We start from the raw sequence: 19,838 nt of genomic DNA, 5'->3' as shown, positions 1-19,838 counted from the left end.
ATGGCCATCTTTTGTCGGCAAGAGAGTACTCCCATTTCATTTTTCAACTAAACTATTACTTCTTTTTTTTTTTCGACATACTATAACTTTGACATTTTACGACATATGACCTTTTTCGATTAAGACTTTTTTCATACTTTACTATGATTTTTTTCAAAAATGTCGACAAACTATACCATCACTTTTTTCAAAATGTTCCACATACTATGACTTTTTTTGACCAATTTAAACTATGGATTTTTTTCATATTTTCGGACATACTATGAATTTGTATTGAATTAATCCATTTCTTAAATGTTTGACATACTATGACTTTTTTCCAATGTTCGCTGCCACTCATAAAAAAGCCTATGCAACAGTCCACTATTTAGAAAATCTGCCTTTATTAAGAGTTATTATTTACAATAGTGGTTCCTTCTGATACAGTTTCATTCACACTCACAACCCCTCAATACAAATAATATCACATAAACTGCAACAGAGAGGAAGGCATACATGGAGCCATTAAACATGACAGAAAAGATCATTTTTACAACAAATTTAAATACTTTTGGGAAAATGTGAGGGAGAGAGATATAAAGCTGTACCTGATTGCTGACCCAGTTCAAAGTAAATATCTAGGTCAAATTGCTTTAAAATAAAAACACTTTCTCTCACTAAACAATGCAACACTTTCCTCAGCTGCAAACTTTAGGTTTAAAATTAAACATCTAGACGCATCTAACAGCAGGCTAAATTGTTGCACTCCCTTCAACATGATATGAAGAGTTATGATCCAAAATAAGTGAAACATATAAATGATTGCCTTCCATAAAGTAATGATTATGAAGAATTGAGAATTTCCTAGCAATGCTCTTTCTTTCAAGAGGTTTATTACACCTATTTTTTGGAGATTAACTCTTCATATATTTCCCCCTCTCAGTGCAATTGAAGGCAAAGTTTAATAGAAAATAAACCTCTTTAAGCTTAGCAAAGACAGATATGGAATATTGCACTTTGGTTAGCAGGCAGTACATTCACTGCGCATGGTATAACAATTATAAACCTAATACATATTGTTTTACTCAAATTAAAATCCCTATCTAATGTCCTTCATTGAACAACAGTATTTTGCTTTGGCTTCATCAGTTCACTTCCCCATCCAGTGTGACTGAACTTACAGTAAAAAAAAACAGTAGAAAGACACAAGGTATTTTCCCCTACTCTGGTCAAACCTCATTCTTTAGTAATCATTAAAAAGAAACAAATTAAAAGTTTGATCAGGATTAAGCCTCATCCCCCATTTCAAATAAGATACAAAATGATAAGCACTAAGCACATGTTCCATACCAATGGTGTTTAAAAAGAAAAACAATTAAATGAACATTTACAGTGATTAGTCTTGATAAGGTTGAAAATAAATAAAAGCAGACTCTAGCTGCTGTATGACATCGGCTGCCTTATGGATTTACAGGTCAATGAGCAAAGCCATACAGAAAAAGTAAAAAAATAGGTCAGTAAATTTGACTTACTAGTAAGTAGTAGTACATTTGGGTGCATTTTTGGTCATGATATTTGGAAGAAGGCAATAGTTAACAAAAAGTGCTTATGTACTGGCTCACCAGCTTTCATAAAAGACAAACGGTCTTCCTTCCTTAAGAAAAAAACTAATCCTCCCAACCAAATACTACTTTTGCTTATTTACTGATTATTAGTTTGACAAAAGAAAATAAATCCAAACGCTGTATGAAAGCAGATGCTATGCAATGATCCATGTGGAGCACACAACGAGTTTTACCCCCATTAAATACAACAACCCTTTTTTAAAGACAGAAAAATAAACTTTAAACATTACTTAAAACATAAAAACTCACTAAAACATTAAAATAACCTAATGAAGGGATGGGTATGCGTTACAGACAAGGCAAATTCAAACTAAGGCAGCAGGCCATTGAAACGCCTGTGGTTGAATGGGTGTTTTTGGTGGCCAGGAGATATTGTGCAACGTCAACGTTTTTTTAAGTGGTGGAAGAGTCTTGGTAAGGCACAAACTTGGAGAGTTTATGTGGTGAACTTGGGTTTGGGCAATCAGAACTCTCACCCATCTTGAAGAAAGCCTCCTGCTCCCTTTTTTTAATGCCGAGCTCCTCTTCAAGGGCCTAAAGTATTAGAGGAAAAGCAAAATATGAATTAGATCATCTTTTACATTGAGGGATTAAACCTTTATTCACATTTGTCTAATGCCTTACAGGAGCAACACTCCTATGCGCCTGTCGTCTTTTATGCTCCAATCCAAGTTCAAATCAAAGTAAATGAATAGTTTGACCCTAATGATAATATACTTTGTTCTCTATCTTGCCAAGAGGAAAGCTTATTGATACCACTCTCATATCTGAGCTTTATGTTATTTAAGCATAAAGACAAGACTCCAGGAATGCCATTGGCATTTGAATGCAAAAAAATGGTCACAGCATGTTAAACCACAAGTTGTTGTTTTATTCGTTTGTGTAAAAATTGAACAACAAAAACATGGATTATTTGACTTTAAAAACTAACCGTTTTCCACTGCTATTAGGCTTTATGCCAACGCTATAGTTCCTTACTACATGTGCAGGTAGGAGGTGTCGATCTTATCGTCCAAGTCAACACTTGCTTTACTACTTAGCCATTTAGTTATCAGCTGTGTTTTAGATAAATATTTGTATATAAAACTTCCTAATAAATATTGATTTTAATACTAAACCTCAGCAAGGACAGCTTCACTTTGATAAGCCTCTACTGTCCTATCTCTCAGTGCCACATCCTTATTTAAACATCCTGTATGTTTCACAACAATCAGAGTTTTTTCAGACTCAAGTGGTCATGATGAGTCTGTCATAGTGGTTGCTTAACTCGAGTACATGTGCGATGTGAATTATTTTGTATATGTTCTTTGTAAAACATAACTATAATGAGTATAGTTTTGTGTTTAAGAGCCATTCATATAAACTATTACAACATTGTGACAGAAAACACATGTACCTTCTTCCTGGGCTTCAGCTGATCCCTCCAGTCTTTCATCAGCTGGTTGTGCTGTTCATCCAGCTGCTTGAGCCTTTGAGTCTCGTTCTCAATCAACAGGTGACATTTTTCATTCTGAAGCACAAAACAAACTCTTGTTAACAACTGCAGCCCATTTATTGTGTTTTTTTTAAGTTCAGCACATTCTATAGACTGGACAAAAACATGGATACGATAAACCGGTTCCTCACACAAACCAATCGATGTGCAGTGTAACAGATAAGCGTTTCATTCACCTGAAGCTGCTGCAGCTCTCGGATGTTGCTCTCACACTGGCCAATCATCTCTCTCATCTGGTTATCGTGTTTCTGCTGCTGATTCAGCCTCTCTGCCTTCTGCCGTCGTTCCTCCTGCTGGGAGAACTACAGAGGGACAGAAGGGGTCAGTAACTTCATTTACTTTATGCTTAAAGGTCCCCTATTATACTGTTTTTCATCAATATAGTATAGGTCTCAGATATATACAAAACATGTCTCTGAAGTGTTTGGCTCGAAATACCAAACAGATAATGCATTTCAGCATCCCATAAACCCCTCTGTTTCAGCCCTGTTTCAAAAGTGCTGATTCTGTATCTTTTACTTTAGATGAAAATAAGGAGCCACTCCCCACGCCCCTCTGCGATGCTGCGACACAATGGTGCTCTAGGAGGAGATTCAGGTGATAAGGTGGGGGGGGGTTACCTTGGTTGGTTATTGGCTAATGGTTACACAAGCCTAAAAATCGTTATGACATCATAAAGTGGCCAAAAATCTGATCAGCTCATTTTCAGACAGGTTTTATATAAATGGATCAGGACAAAAAGTAAGAGAATCTTTTTTCTTCAAACTTTCAGAATGTCTTTACACAGAAGGGACACGTGATTATGTATAAAAGACATGAACAAGTTAATTTTGCATAATAGGTGACCTTTAAGGCGAGACACGGCAGGCAAAAACATCGTTTTTCAAGTACTGGTCAATTTTGAGCTATTTTGATTCCATAACATGTTTTCTTTCAGGCTTTTGGAAGGAAAACGTACAAAATACACATTTAAGTGTTTATTTGACTATAGTTTGTCTATTTGCGTCTGTAGATTTCTCCTAAATTCACCAAAAGTTAGCATTCTAACGTAACATAAAGTACCGCGACCGCTGTGTGCACCATGTCAACAGAGGTATCGCTGGAAAGCTGTGTCTCTCCTGCACAATCTCATCGGATCCAAATATGGTAATTTCCTTTGTATCAGCAACCAATCGTGAAAGCACAAAGGGGTCTTAAACCAAGAAACGAAATCTCATTGGCTGGTGTCAATTTATGACAACGTGATTCGTTCAGATGCGTCACGTGGTGTGCTAAAACACTTCCGGGTTAGCTTTCCGCTATAAAAATCTCAAAATGCCAAAAGAACGGCGAAAAAAACGTTCACAGAGAAGACGACAACAATTGTCACTTGCACGAAGCAAGGTTATACAAAAAAAAATGACCCTGAACATGAAATACCTTCACGGAGTGCGTCGATGCGCAAGCTGTCATCCAAAGAACAGGAGGGTTTAGCTAGCGCCTCACTGCAATCTTTAAAGGTCGTTTTCTCAAAATGAGTTTTTTCTCCTACTCTGAGTTCGAAATGTCAACTTCAGTAGCACGTACATACACCGAACCTTCCAGTTATATTCCTATCAATATTATGAAGGCTTTTACAGAAGGGTTTGTTCATATATAATTCATAGCCTGAATTATACAACATTGTATACCTAAAAACATGGCGAAAATGGATATTTTAGGGCTGTTGACAGTATTTTCTGATTTATGGAGTGATAAAAAGAGATATCCAATATCCCTTCTGTAAAAGCCTTAGATACTAATATGACTACAAAATGAAACAAGAATTTTGAATCTGGCTATATCCAAAGTTCAGATTTCGATTCCTGAAATGTGTTAAAATATGTGCATATTTAATGAGATAATGGTCATTTGCATATTTAAACATGCTATTTCAGAAAACTTGTAATACAAAAGACAATTGCCTTATTGTAAGTAATTAACTGGAGAAATTTCTAGCTGATACCTTTAAGTTAATAAAATTACCCTATTCACCTGGGGTGTCTCGCCTTAAATATAAAGTGAGTAAACCCTTGCTGCCCGTACCTGTTTGATCTTCTCTCTGTCCTCCGAGGAGCTGCCTGTTGAGTTGATGCGGAGACTCTTCTTGAACATGGCCATGCGGGTCTTAGCTTCGCCGCGCTGGATCTTGGGCATGCGGCTCTTCTCCTGCTGCTGCCGAGCTTTCAGGATCTCAATCATTCTCTGGTTGTAGCACTGCATCTGTTCCTGCTCCTGTAGTGACGCAGGACATAGACACATTGTCAATTAAATGTAATATGTTTTCAGGGAATATGAAAAATACCCTTTGACATTGCTACTTAAAAAACACAAGTGACACAGGTGGTGGCTGTGACTAACGCAGGCTAAATGCTGCATGCTCAGATATAAAACTTCATTTTGACATTTACATGTGCACACATACTGTATAGAAATCCACTGATTTACCTTTTCGTGTTTTTTGAGAAGCTGATGCCTCTGGAGGAAGTACTGGTCTTTCAGCTGCTGCTTCAATAACTGGTGTCTCTCGTAAAGGTTCTTCTCCTCCATGTCCCATATTGTAGCTTCACGCTCTAATCAAAGCAAAGAGGGGATAGAAGAAATTATCAAGAGTTACTAAAAAGGCAATGTGTCAACACTTTGACATCCTACTACATCAAGGCTGGGCTAAGATCAATAAAACCTAAGGGTCATTTGATCAGGCGATGCATTAGGGTTTGAATTAACTCCTGTGCTGAACAGATAAAGTACCTCTGATCAGCTGATGTTTCTTGTTAAGGCATTCCCTCTCCGTCTCTGCAATCTCTCTCTTGTTGCTGGTGATGATTCTGTTCAGCGTTGTGTCCAAATGATGCCTTTGAGCCGCCACAAATTTGTCCTCCTAAATCACAGAAGAAAGAAAGACAGGGATTTAGGGAAGGAAGGAATAGTTAAAAAAAAGCTAAAACCGTAGTTATCGAGTATTATGTCCACAAGAGAAAAAACGAATGTTTGATTGGACGGTTCTGTAGGTTGTACAGTGGAGGAAATAAGTATTTGATCCCTTGCAGATTTTGTAAGTTTGCCCACTTACAAAGAAATTAACAAAGGGAATAAATTAATTTTTTTTTTTTTTTTTGTGCCTCTGTGCTGTTCAACATGGGTTTCTCCACCAAGTACAAGACATGTTTTTCAAGGAGATAAAATACTTATTTCCCACGCTTAAATGCAGATCAATTTATATAATGTACATTTCTGGATTTTCTTTTTGATATTCTTACTCTCACTGTTAAAATAAACCTACCATCAAAATTATAGACTGTTCATTTCTTTGTAAGTGGGTGAACTTACAAAATCGGCAAGGGATCACATACCTGTATGCTCCCATTTCCTATTTCATGAATGTATGCATGAACTCCTCCCCATTTACCATGTGTCAAAACTGTTCAGTTTAATAGTAATATCATAAAACCTTAAGCCCAAAATGACAAACTACTTACGTCTTTTAACTTATTTTCTTGGAAGGACGTCATCCTCTGCTTCAAGGATTCTTTACGCTGACTTCTGGGCAGCTTATCGACAGATTGTTTCACCTATACGTATTAAAATAAGGAAAACATTATATCCAAAAAGTCTGACGCATGATTGAAACACACAGGCCCACGAGGAAGCAAGCAAAGTATGTGAAGAAGGATAAAGTCTCGAGACAAAGCTTTCCATGACCTTTTTCATTCCCCATATCTTCATAGTCAATGTACCTCTTTTTTCTTGTGTTTGATCTGATCCTGGAACCTGTGGAGGTCGCGTTCCTGCTCTAATTTGATGCGTTTAGTTTCTTCCTTGAGTTTAACATGGTGATCTCCCTCCATCTTCTCAATAGTCTGCTTCTGGAACTTCTCCAGGTTCTCCAGCTCCACATCGTAGTGCTTCTTCTTGGCCTGGGTTGCGACATGAGGAAACAAGCACACAGTAAGCTTTGTTGAAAAATAGAATGATTTAAAATATGTTGCATCACACCACCAATATTTAGCAATCTCACTAAACTTGATGAATAGAGTTTATCAATGAAACAGGGTGTGAGGTACAAAATATTGACTTAAAGGTTTTTTGTGTTTTGTTAATTAACTTTCTAATATGTTTCTTTTTATTTGGCATGTATACAATGAAATGTTTTGTGACATTGTGTATAGGCCTACTATGACATACACTCTGAGAAAGTACACTGACAATTTCCATGTATATTGAAAAAAAAGTATATTGGAGAAACTGTGACTCACATTCATCTCCTGGTCAAAACGTCTCTGCATTTGTTCTCGCTGTGATTCCAGTTTGGTGTTCAGACCAGCCTGAGCGCGGTGCTCTTCCTTCTGCAGCAACCGGAGCTCACGTAGCTCCTGACGTCTAAAACACACACAAAAACACATTTATTTATGTCTTGTAAATTTCACTCTTGAGGAACCTGCGATCTAAGTGTTTTATACATTACACAATTACACCGCAGTTGTCTCTATGTTATGACAATAAACCTTATTTTTAAGATTTTCACTTATGTGTATGATTTCAACAACTCCCCAGACAAGCAAAAAAAAGTAGAAACTACAAGTTAAAACTCTAACTCTGTACTTGTTCTTTAAAATCTCAAATGTTTCTCCCAGCTACTGAAGGGGCATGCCATAGTCTTGTATTAATTAGAAATAAGCCTGTTGGTATAACTGTAGTCCCATATGCAATGTCATATTTCTACCACTAGATGGCATTGGTAACACGTGCGTAACTTCTTGGGTTTCACAAAACAGTTCAGTGTTTTAGATTGTTTTAACTATGCACAGAAATCAAATCATTTATTACAACAAATAAAGTTATATTGATCATTATGTTTAAACATCTAGACTCACAAAACTAAACACAGCTAACCAAATCCCCCCTTTAATCTAAAAGAAACCTTTAGATTTTCCTTTAAAACATTCAAGGACATAAAGCAACCTAAGTATATTTTCCATAGTATGGGTATTTGGACATTTTAATCTTAAGGGGCCAGAGCCCAAGAGCGCAGGACGCCTCAATCTGAATATGTATTAATCAGACATTTTGAAACTGAATGCATGTCGTGCAGACGGATTGAATCATGCACATACCGCAGGAATCTCATTTCCTCATCTTTCTTCTCATCATCCTTGATGATCTTGGAGGTGGTCACGCTAACCTCCACGCCATCAATAATAAACTTCCTGGTTCTCTTCAGAGTCTTACTCGAGAAGTCCTGAGGCAGACAGAGAGGAACAAAGATCAAACAAAAGAGGATGACATTAGATTAAATCAGACTTTAAGTAAAAGGGAGCCCAGTGAAACTCTCACAGGGGGTATTTCTATTAGTTGAATTGTTCAACTGTCCTGTATGTGGGGGACGCAAGACTTTAGGGGTGCACAAACATTCCTTTTTTTATTTAAAAAAAACTGAAATCACAACCTACGCAGATTTAAGTTAAATCACCTGAGACAAATTATCACATTTCATGCAGCCAATCAAAGGCTTTATACAATGTTTTTTTCTTTTTTAACATATGCACTACCCAAGACATTGATGTGTTAAATGGGTTGAGCTCTTCTTTAAGTATGCGTGCCTTTGTGACTCAAGGTAGCTTTTTTATCTGGTGGAAGGAGAGAAAGCGGTTTCTGAATGTGTGTTGACGTGTGTTAATATTCCTGTCAATCTGGTTTTACTTTAACAAGCAGATGCTCCATCTGTCACTGTAATGCCATGCAGGAAGTAACCTCATACAGGAGAATATCAAACACTGTGACTTGTTTTTTTTATTCTTACAAAACTGCCAGGTGAAATTCAGAAAATGTAGTTGTATTAACATAAGGACGAGCAATTCTAGCAGTCTATTTCTAATCATAGGCCTACCAAGAACACAGGCCGGTGACCTTATACTTTAATGTCTGATCAAAGTTTAACAAACTCAGATTTAGGAGGTTTGAGCGGGGTCGACATAATACATTAACTGTTCCTTATAAATTGAACATAAAAAATTGTTATGGCTTACAAAAGCATGCGTCGCTAATCTAAAATCAGCCTCCAAGAACAATATTTACATGACTTGATATGGCAGGGTTTACTCTGCAAACACTGGGTAGCTCAGTCCCTGTACGTCGTCATTTCTTGGTTTATAAATAGTTTGTATATAAGGAGAGGAAAAGTGGGGAGAGTCGAGGAGAAAAGTGATCCAAAAAAAGCATGAATTTATTTATTTTGTGTTAACTTCTGTCCACTCTCACAAAGCTTCCTCTTGAACTCTCTACAGCTGAGCAAATAGGATGAGACTATTACCGTGGATGGCAGCAGCTGGAAGCATTATTCCTGTTCTGTACTGTTGAATCTCTTTCTACAAAACTGACACATTTACGATAGCAGTAAATCAATGTAATTGTGTGTTGGACTGTATTATCAAGTACACACTGGCACTCAAATAAAAGGGCATGTGGGTCATTCTGTAGCTCAGCCTTGTTGTTTGTGGCTTTAACTTCCTATCTCATGTCATTCACAAAACGACAAACACGCAGCTCTCCTTGAGTACACATCAATTTATCAGCACATGCAAACTCTGCCAATCTCAATCATACACATTTGTGCGAAAAACACACAAAGTGTCCTCCTGTCCGACAAAGATGGCCCATTCACTCTGACTGTCTGCTGCTGCTGAATAATCTGTTCTGGAAAAACTTAACACAAACACGACTCCACGCACAGTCAATAGGATTATATTGATAGGCAGTCTATAAGCCTCCAGAAGCAGCACAGTGACAATGAGCAGTATAGAAACTTCCATTCACGCTGGTGAAAGCTGAACTGTGCCCACACAAAGGGCACTGTTGGTCCTGATGAATGGGAAATGTTGCATATTTTGCTTCAGAAAGGCTTGGTGATAAATTATTTCTCTCTTTTCTCCCTTTGCCTTCCCATCTTCCCTCCCTTGCTGGTACTGTCAGGCCATGCACACATTTGGTGAATGTCATTACTTTATTGATTATGGGAAAACTCATTTTTCCGTCTTTGATTGAAATGTAATTATGTCAAAAATGCACGGTCATGAAGTGACAGTTTTGGAGATTGAGTTTTAACATCTTCCACAGACGTATTTTAATACAGTAAAAGTGTTTGCCAATAATTTAGCACCACAAAATGTATCCTAAATCATAACCAATAAAGAGAAGAAGAGTAGAGTTTCTGAAGCATGAACTAGTGTCCTTCTCCATAATCTCCCTGAATGCAATATGTAGTGCATGCCTATCGGAAGACAGGCTATCGTCTGTTTCAGATGGTTAACACCCACACCCCAAAACACAACACAATGCACTTTCAGTTCCTCTGTGGGTGCTGAGAAATACTTTTTCCAAGGAGGGGCTTTCCTTCATAGGCAGGGAGCTGCCTCTTCTACAGTGAAATACTGGTCTTGTTTACCTTTTAGACATGTTCTCTAGTGAAACTCCACACAAAAGGAGGCAGAATAAATATATTGAACTAAGATAGATCAGGCTTTTTCAATTAGTTTTGCTTTGTGTTGACTCACCCTTGCAGACATTGAGCTATTCCCCTTGTGGCTGGACATGTCCATGCTCTCTGATGCCATGCTGCCTGAATAAGAGTACCGCTTGTTGATAATCCCGCCATTGATAAAAGGTGAGACAGCCTCTGCGTTTCCTCCTGTGGATGTCCGGTCTGGGGTTCCCTTGGTGAGGCTCCCATTGGGCTCAGAGCGGGGTGTAGGCATTAGGGTGGGGGCAGTGGAGGGAGTGGGACTGGGTGCAGGAGTGACACTTGTACTTTTGCTTGGAGTTGGTAAGCCTCCATTAGTCATGCTCTCATCCTCTGTCACCTTGACCTTGGGAACCTCTGGGTCGTTTGAGACCATAAAGATGTCAACATGTTCCCCAGATGTTGGCTTGGTGAGAGACGGTGGCTGTTCGGTCTCTGGGGTCTCCACAGCAACCTACAAATACATTTTAGGATTGTAATTTAATGAAATCACAGTCAAAACTTGAGAAGTAGATTAATATTCCAAAATCTAAAACTTTGACAAGCACCTTTTCCTCAGATGTTGGGGTACTCTTCCCATCCTCAATGCCCGAATCTGAGCTGGAGGTCTTCGTTGAGGCTTCGCTTTCAGATTTCTCAGACTCGTGAATGACTTCATCGGCAAGTTTGTCGCCCAACTCCTCCGGATCTTTTGGGGGGAGACTCTGTCGCGGTAGAGGGACAGGGACCACCATGCCTGGCTGCTCCTCTGCTGGTCTTTCTGCCTCAGCACTCTTCCTGGGTAGAGGGACTGGTATGGTGGGGGTATGGGTGGTCAGAGACTGGTCTCCTTCCAAACTGGTCTGACTGGTTTGGGATGGTTCCTTTCCTGCAGACTTTAGGAATGAGGAGGAGGAGGGAGAGAGGATTGTTGTTAAGCGTGAATGCAAAAAACATTTGGTTTTCACACTTTGACAAAAGAACAGCCTTGACGTTTGTCATTTTGAATGCTTTGAAATGTATACAATATAACTTTGTTGGAAAATAAAAAAGACAGTCCAGTTATTAACCCTAACCCAACTTTCCATTAATGATCTGTACTAATTTTTGTTTATATCAAATACAAAAAAGGCATAATTTTCATATATGTTTTAGGTATCCTAAACACAATGAAGCATCTATCATGAGAGATAATAGAACCGAAACAATAAAACCAAAATAATAAAATAACCTATAATAATCAAATCAAACAAAATCACATCCCAGTAGCAGCTAAAAAACATTAAAAGCACTCAATCACTGAATTAATGACTAGAATGCCCTTTAACTTTAGCAACCAGAAGGGAAAAGAGAAAGAGGCCATTTTCACTATTTCACATGTAATTACAGAAAGTGACGGATGTGTGCTAGACATGGGGATTCTTTGGTCTGTAATTATGAACACAAATTAAGATGTTATTTTATAATTATGTGCACAGCCATATGTCAATCTAAGCAATTCCGTTACTTAAAAAAAACTCTCTGCTGACTTAAACCAGAGGCAAACAACACATCAGACATCTTTATGGTCCGGTTCAGCCTTTCTAATGTCTCAGCAAACATCTCGGTCTGGCTGTGTGTGATATATAGAAAGAGATTAACACTCAGATAACTGCTTGGCTGGCTTTCAGGGGCTTTTACTGTATGTGTCAAAAAGTTGCTGTGTGTGCACTAGAGTGTCCTTGCTGGAAGAGAAAAGGGAACAAATGGAGGATATCTTAGTTTTAACCTTAACACAAGGATGAGAAATCTAATGGTTGGATTCACACCGTTTTAACATAATTTCCTATTTACATATCAATCACACCATATAAATAATAATATCCAGTAAAAAACAAATCCTGTTTCCAAGTTATTTTCACCTACATAAATTCAGATTTCATCAAACCAACTGTTGACAAGTTAAAAAAAAGAGATATGATATCAACATTCATTTGCATTGAGAGAAAAACATCTATGTTTATCACATTTGCCTAGTCACAACTTCCTGTTTGCAGGAGAGTTTATAAAGGTATTTTCACCTTGTCAGTCCCTGGAGTATATTGAAATGTCTTTCTTTACTTAAGGGTCACAGTGTCAAAACAGAACAATGTGGGACCTTAAAAAAAGTAGTCCATCAGAGGTGAAGTGACAGCGTTTCTATACAGGAGCAAGGACGAGGGCAGCACCTATATTTAACTACGTGTGGGTGTGGATGAATGCCAGTGTTCCGGTTTCTGTTCCTTTGTTTGTGCAAAGTGCAGGAGGTAAATTGCACTTTTATACTACTGCATGTTACTTTCTAAATTGTATGGTTTCTGTGGATTTATGCATGGTTTCTGCAGAATGAACCTTCCGTCCTTTGGCAGGAAGGCCATGTTTACCAAAATATGCAGTTCAAAGACTTCAAAGACTAAAGCAGAACATGTGTGTTTTTCTGGGTATGGGAGCATATGCCTTTGTGTGATAATGTGCATGAGTTATGGCAAAACTAAAATGAACAGTTACATGACCTTGTAAATATGAATCGTATGTACTCTTACAATCCAACCCATGAAATTCTCAGTCTGCTTTTGGAAACAAACAATGACGCAGAAAAAAAACGAAGGGACAGAAATTAAAAGTACCACAGTGAGCTCCATGGCGTCGTCCTCCTCGCCTTCCTCCCTATTGTCCTCGATTTCCTCCATGACCTCAGCTTTGGCCTCGGCCACCAGCTCTCGCAGCGGGCGGTTGGACGTCACCTTTCTCACAAAAGGGTGCTGTAGGCACAGAGGACAGAGGATAAATGGTTAACTAATTAGCAGTTCGATTACAAAGAGTATTTGTAGTACATGTAATGCTTGTACAAATCAGATATATCCTTTACACATAATGTGGACACTTCCCGTACAAAGAGGGCAAGGGACCAATGTGAGCACATAATTACAACCCCTACAACAACAAACCACAGGCAATAAGGAATAAGACGAGGAATTAGATGAAGATTGGCTAGAAAATAAACAACATGTCTATTGAAAATGTGAAGCAATTTCATTCAAATACAATGGGTTGCCCATTAGACTGCGACAAGGAGACTTTCCCTGCAGAGGAAACTCTATCTGCCACCTGCCAGTTCCGAAACTGCTACAACAATAGTGTCTCTACAACACAACTCTCCCTGATGTAGCAGTTTAATGGCACACTGATGTAGAAGTGTTCAATCATCATGTCCGTAAGATAGCGAGCCCTCTTTAGTTTTACAGCCTTGGAGAGACAATTTGTGTTTTTGCCGAAGCGCAAACAGAGCAGTAATAAGTTGAGTGCAAGGGAAATAAAAAAACGAAATTACAAGTTGAGTGCAGCTGATCATCTATTATTCAGAGTCTTTGCACTGCAGTGTAATTTTATTGGAACAGCTGACAAAGGGGAAAAAGCTACAAGTGGTGCTGGACCATGAAGTGTGCATAACTCGGGGTGTGTGTGTTTGTGTGTGTGTGTGTGTACACATTTGTTGACCACAGTTGTTCGTGTGCAGTAGCTTGTCCTCGAGGACTGCATTAGGCTTCAGCTCTTAACATCTCCGGTGACAAACAACAGTCGGCTATTGTCTGGTGAGTCAGATATTGTAAATGCCATCTTAGCATGTATTACACCACATTGGAAATAAGAATACAAAGATACACACATGCATACATTGTCCATTGCAATGTAAGATACTAAGGGTCGCTGTGTTGCGAATGCTAACTCACTAAATCTTAAAAAATAATCATACTTAGCTTTCCTGATCTGACACAGCAGATTAACTTTATGAACAAGTATTTCAATTCAAATTCAGCACCTTATAAAGAAGAAAGTCACACTAGTTCAATCAAGACACAAAGTTTAACAGATTCAGGCTCCAATAACCTCACTACCACTTCCTGAGTACACACAGGCCCGCTGAGAGATCACACACCGGCTGTTAAAGCCCTACAATCCTGTGGTGGTACAGACTGAGATGAACAAATGCGGGGACTACAACATTTGCAGCTACACGGCAAATGTAAATGCCGATTGGTCCATTCATTCTTAAAAAAGTCTCCACAAGCTTGTGATGCTTGGAATAGGGTGTGACAGTTCAGCTAGTGTTGCAGCTGGTACATACAATTAAAGGGTTAGGTAAATAAATAACCTAACCTACTGTTCATAGGTCATGTTGTTTTTACTTTACCCAAGCTTTACTGAATAATATTAAGATTACAATTAAATAGCTTATCTATTAGAACAAATATCAGAATCATGCTTGCTTAGTGATGGTGGTCAATAACTTTAGACATTGACAACATAGCCTAAATGGTGAGTATAACGAATCAATAAAAAACTGTCACTTGCAGCTTTAGTACTATATTTGATTTGAAATAAACACATAATAGTAAACTATTCCACTGATTATGAATAATGTTTGCACAGTCAACACGACTGATCTAAGCCTACACTGTTTAGTTAAATGTAATACTGTAAGAAACAAAAATCTCTTTCTCCCTCAGGCACCACTGAAACCCCGACAGTAGCAAACATCTGAGATTTCAACTTCCCACTGTTTATTGTAACAAGTGAACAAGAAGACCTCCCATACTCAGGCTGAAGCCAGTTCTCTGAGGCATATCAAAGGGGAGGCAAGGCAAACAGCCAGATTTGCAGAGCACCAACTATGTTTTTCTTACTGCCATTATGGATCAAGATGTGGATCACTGGAGCTCATGTCCTCTCTTTTAGGTTGCATGTTGCATGTTGCGTTAGACCCAGGGACTGAGAGATGTTGGCTTTTACATGCATGGCTGGGTGTGAAAAGGTTAAATGTGAACAATCTGGCCCATTAGGGGACCGGAGGTGGGGGACAGAATTACCTGTTAAGCATTGAGAGTGAAGTGTGTGTTTTCACTTCTGTATTTGTGAGGGGACATTTGAGTTTAAGAACTTGAGAGAGCACATTTTTGGGAAAGTGAGGGAATTTTGTTCAGTCCTCTTCAAAGGGTGGTTCAGAGGTTCAGACTTGTTTTACGTTTAAGGTTATAATTAAGTCTAGGTTAAGTTGGGGGCAAGTGCTGGTGTTAGGTAAGTAGTAATTTTGGTCTCCGTAAATAAAATGATTTGACTTTTATTTGCAAACATTTTGAAGTATCAGTCTGAGAAAAATACTTTACTCTGTGTGATCCAGAACAATTCTTCCTGTGAAAACTGTTGATAGCATATTGTGGGGTTTATCCAGAGAAACAGACACATGTTGTATTTTTTAACAGTTTTAAACAAAACGGACTCTGGCATTAAGTATGTACATTTATCTATAAGCAAATTTGGTTTGCAATATAACAATGTACAGACCACTAACACAGGATAACTTAGATACTGGAGAAAACTTGAAAAGATTGTTAGTGTCAAGCAAGTTCTAAGCTGAGGTTTTTTGGGATGGGTAAAATGATATCTTTGGAAAGTGTAAGTCACTACAAATATGTGTATGATGTCTGTTCAGATATGATTGAGTTATGATTTGAAGAAGAAGTACTAATTTAATCTTTTAATTTGGGTGAATTTACCCTTTAGTGTTATAATTAGGTTGAGACTAAAGTAAGGGTAATGCTTTTGCTTATAGTTGATAGTATTGTGGCTTTGGGCTTAGGAATGCATGATGTCAATTAGAATTACATTACATTACATGTCACTTGTTAGACGCTTTTATCCAAAGCGACTTACATACTCAATACTGTGGGCAATCCCCACAGGAGCAATTTGGGGTGAAGTGTCTTGCCCAGGGACACAACGACATGCTGACTGCAGTGGGGTTTGAACCTGTGACCTCCTGATCCGAATACCAACTCACAGCCCACTGCACCACAGGCCTCCTCTCACAAATATAAATGTATGTGCATTTGTGTCTGCACAATGTTAATAACTGAAAAACCACTGCAAAGACCTTGCTCAGAGAAAAAAAAAAGCCAAATTGGTATGATAACATATCAGATATACAGTACAGACATACATGCTATGATCTTAACAGAAAAGCTTCTTTTGTGATACATGAATGTAGGCTGCTCTCAAAATTGTTACAGAAATCCTGACCATGAGAAACTATGCGAGAGGAGAAGCTATTTTCAGTGTAATGAGTACAAGTCATCCACATAGTCTCCTGCCAGCACACAGCCACAGTGACTGATACTGTGTCATGTTGTTTGGTAAACAGTCTTTACAAGCACACATGTGCGACAGACTCAAGGCAAGAGGTTCACATATTGTTTATCTAATACAGTGGTTCTCAAACTTTTTTCAATAATGTACCCCCTTTGAAAAAAAGATTCAGCCAAGTACCCCCTGATCAGCGCAAAAACAATTTGTTAAGGAAAAAATGCCTATATAAAGAGGTACATACAGTAGGCCTACAGTGCTGCACCATCATGTATTAAAACAACATTGTAACTGAGAAACACTTAAATGCTACATTTAAAATGCTTACAATCCATCACTAAATTCATGGCAAACCAATTTTAACATGCAATAACACTAAGACGACATTAGTTGCATTGAACTGATCTTTTTAATAAGTTGTACAATTTAGTGAGAAACATGGGCTTGTGCTTCACTGAGGAACTTTTGTTATTCTCAGTGACAGGAAGGCCACTGCAGTTATTACACTTCGCGTTTTGAAATATGTGTAACTTTTAATATAAAACCCACTCTGCTCAAACTTCGTTACTTTTCGTAAAATTGGTAAATTTATTTATTTATGTATTTATTTTGGGGCGTGGGGAATGAAGAGAATCAAATATATGAGCATTTTATGAGCATGGGATTTTGACCCTTCATATTATGCATAATGCTGCGCTATACTTGCGGCCATACACCGTTGCAAAGCAACGCTTATTGTTTAGGTGTCCTTTGATAAGCAGGCAATCATATAATTAACTAGAACTAGCTAGATCTGACAGATTTGGACATAAACGCGAGTAAAGTATAACCGGACACGAGAGAGAGAGATCAGAGATCAGATCAGCTGCTGCTGACGGACAACACGCAGCTCTGCATGATCACAGCTCCGCCGCTGTGACGGACCGTTGAGTGGAGCAAAATACACTAAGAGTTAGACTTAACACACTTAGCTAGTTTATCTACTCTGGGACTAGCTAAACTAGTTATAAATATGTGTATTCTTTACTGTCGGGTCACTTATTACAGGTTCAGCGAGCTGCACGAGACTGACGGGCTGTCAGGAGAGGGAGAGGAAAAGAGAGCACCCCGTTTATTTTTCCCATTTTATTATCCAGAATTACTGTAAACCTTTGAATAAAGTAGTTAATCTACTATTAGTAGTTTGTTTAAATGCATTACTTATATTGTTTTTTTCATTAACATAAAATAAATCTCACGTACCCCCTGCAGTACTCCAACGTACCCCTAGGGGTCCACGTACCCCCATTTGAGAACCACTGATCTAATAGCATGTTAGTGAAGCCTGATGAAACGTTATCCATTTATTTCCTTTTGAAACAGTCACACACAACTCACATAGTTTAACACCTAGAGTCCAGAGACTCCTATCTAGGATTCATTATAATCTTCTTGTCACTTCCTGCACTTCATCTGTTCTCCACATCCATGCACGCCAATGAATAAAAAAGAAACACCTTAAAGGTGGGGTAGGTAATTTTGGAGAAACCAGCTCGAGTGCTGTCTGTCACTTTGACAATCTGCCACTTCCTTACAGAGCCCCTCCTCCAACACACACGAACGCGCACATGACCAATGAGGGCACGAGATAAGTTTGTGCACAGAGGGAAGGCTGACGGGCAGGTAGGCCATCCAGTTATTTTAGCCGGGCCGGCTAAAATGATTGGTCGTGCTTTTTACAGTATTACGGCTTCCACAGATGACATTTTTTTCTGGATTTTTTTTTAAGATATTCGTTGCTATCGGGATGTTAAGAGCATTCCATGGAATATAACAAAAAGTGTATCTCGAGCCGGTTTCTCAAACTTACCTACCCCACCTTTAAACAAATCACATATGTAACTCTCACTAAACCAACTTCATTCAACATCCTTTACAAAGCAGAATGTTATGTCATCATTTTCACAACTGTCTGCAGTAAATACTATCCGACAGCCGTTGGGAGGAGCAGGCATGATAAACATCTAAAACCTCCAGCAAGGCACCAAAAACTGAACCGCGCCCGTCTCCCTCCCCCCACTGGAGAGCACATGCAGAATTCCCAGCGGGCCCGGGTCTAGGGTTTTTATCTGAGCCTCTCTCTAATTGGCCAGAGGTGGCGGGCTCAGGGTAATCCAGACATACCATTGGCTGAGGGAGGGAATGTAAATAACTGCTGTGGGATACAGACAGGAAACTGTGGCTCTGAATTTTAAAAGACGTGCTTTAATCCACACCCTGTTCACTTTTTCTCTAATTTTCTCTTGCTCAGGACTTTGGGAAAAGTTCAATCTCTGATAATCATGTATTACTGCCAGACTGTCTGTCAACAGAATCCCCTTAGACATAGCCCAGATGTGCCAAAGTGCCTTTACATGTAAGGATTTGTCTTTTCCTACTGTGTCACTAGCTGAATTAATGTGCACTTACTTTTGTGTGACATTTGTTTATCGTTCATAAATCTTTGACATGACAAAACTCAATTGTCTTTGTGGGATGGGAATGCCCTAAGGAGAAGCCCTCAGAGGGTTCTTTTCAAATCAATAGAACAATTATCTTAAAGCTGATGGTAACCAAACTTTATTTTTTCCAGATTAGTTTTTTTCATTTCCTTTTCACTTTGTATGCCATCCTTCCCCTTCTCTACCGGCTCCTTTTATGCCCACACCTTGCATTCCTCTCCCCCTCACATGCCAGTTCCCTCCACGGGGGCATTGCTCACTTCCCTGGCAAAGATCACTCCATGATTCAGGTATTACAAATAAAAGACTTACTGTTCCTGTGTGTGTGTTGCTAGATAAGGAAAGAGCTAGGACAATGTTTCTTCATATATCAAAGTTCAGCAGTGTTCAACATCGGCAGTATTATTATAGCACATTACCTCAATGAGTTGTGTTACAGTCGGACGAGTCTCTGGGTTTTTGTCCAAAGATTTCTTCAGGAAATCTTTAAAGTCCTGTGACCTTGAGTGAACACAGGAAAACAAAAATTAATCAAAACAATAAGTATGAAGAAAGGGGTGGTGGGAGGGGAAGGATGAAGGGAAAGT

General features: G+C 38.7%; 1 protein-coding gene across 1 annotated transcript in view; it reads right to left on the bottom strand.

Annotated features, from left to right (window-relative positions):
- Positions 1-361: 361 nt before the first annotated feature.
- Positions 362-19,838, bottom strand: part of stk10 (serine/threonine kinase 10) — a 43,180-nt gene continuing 23,703 nt past the window's right edge. The window contains exons 7-20 of the mRNA XM_034206464.1: positions 19,671-19,752; positions 13,258-13,392; positions 11,182-11,508; positions 10,668-11,087; positions 8,232-8,356; positions 7,374-7,497; positions 6,855-7,034; positions 6,597-6,689; positions 5,869-5,998; positions 5,566-5,690; positions 5,164-5,352; positions 3,276-3,401; positions 3,001-3,114; positions 362-2,138 (exon numbers count right to left, since the gene is read on the bottom strand). Of these exons, the coding sequence (XP_034062355.1) occupies positions 1,998-2,138; positions 3,001-3,114; positions 3,276-3,401; positions 5,164-5,352; positions 5,566-5,690; positions 5,869-5,998; positions 6,597-6,689; positions 6,855-7,034; positions 7,374-7,497; positions 8,232-8,356; positions 10,668-11,087; positions 11,182-11,508; positions 13,258-13,392; positions 19,671-19,752 (2,311 nt within the window). The 3' untranslated portion in view covers positions 362-1,997. The remainder of the gene's footprint in view (positions 2,139-3,000; positions 3,115-3,275; positions 3,402-5,163; positions 5,353-5,565; positions 5,691-5,868; positions 5,999-6,596; positions 6,690-6,854; positions 7,035-7,373; positions 7,498-8,231; positions 8,357-10,667; positions 11,088-11,181; positions 11,509-13,257; positions 13,393-19,670; positions 19,753-19,838) is intronic.

The sequence above is a fragment of the Gymnodraco acuticeps genome, unplaced genomic scaffold (genome assembly GCF_902827175.1).
Source record: "Gymnodraco acuticeps unplaced genomic scaffold, fGymAcu1.1, whole genome shotgun sequence".
Taxonomy (NCBI): domain Eukaryota; kingdom Metazoa; phylum Chordata; class Actinopteri; order Perciformes; family Bathydraconidae; genus Gymnodraco; species Gymnodraco acuticeps.
The sequence above is the reverse complement of the archived record's forward strand: the minus strand, read 5'-3'. Positions and strand labels throughout refer to the sequence as shown.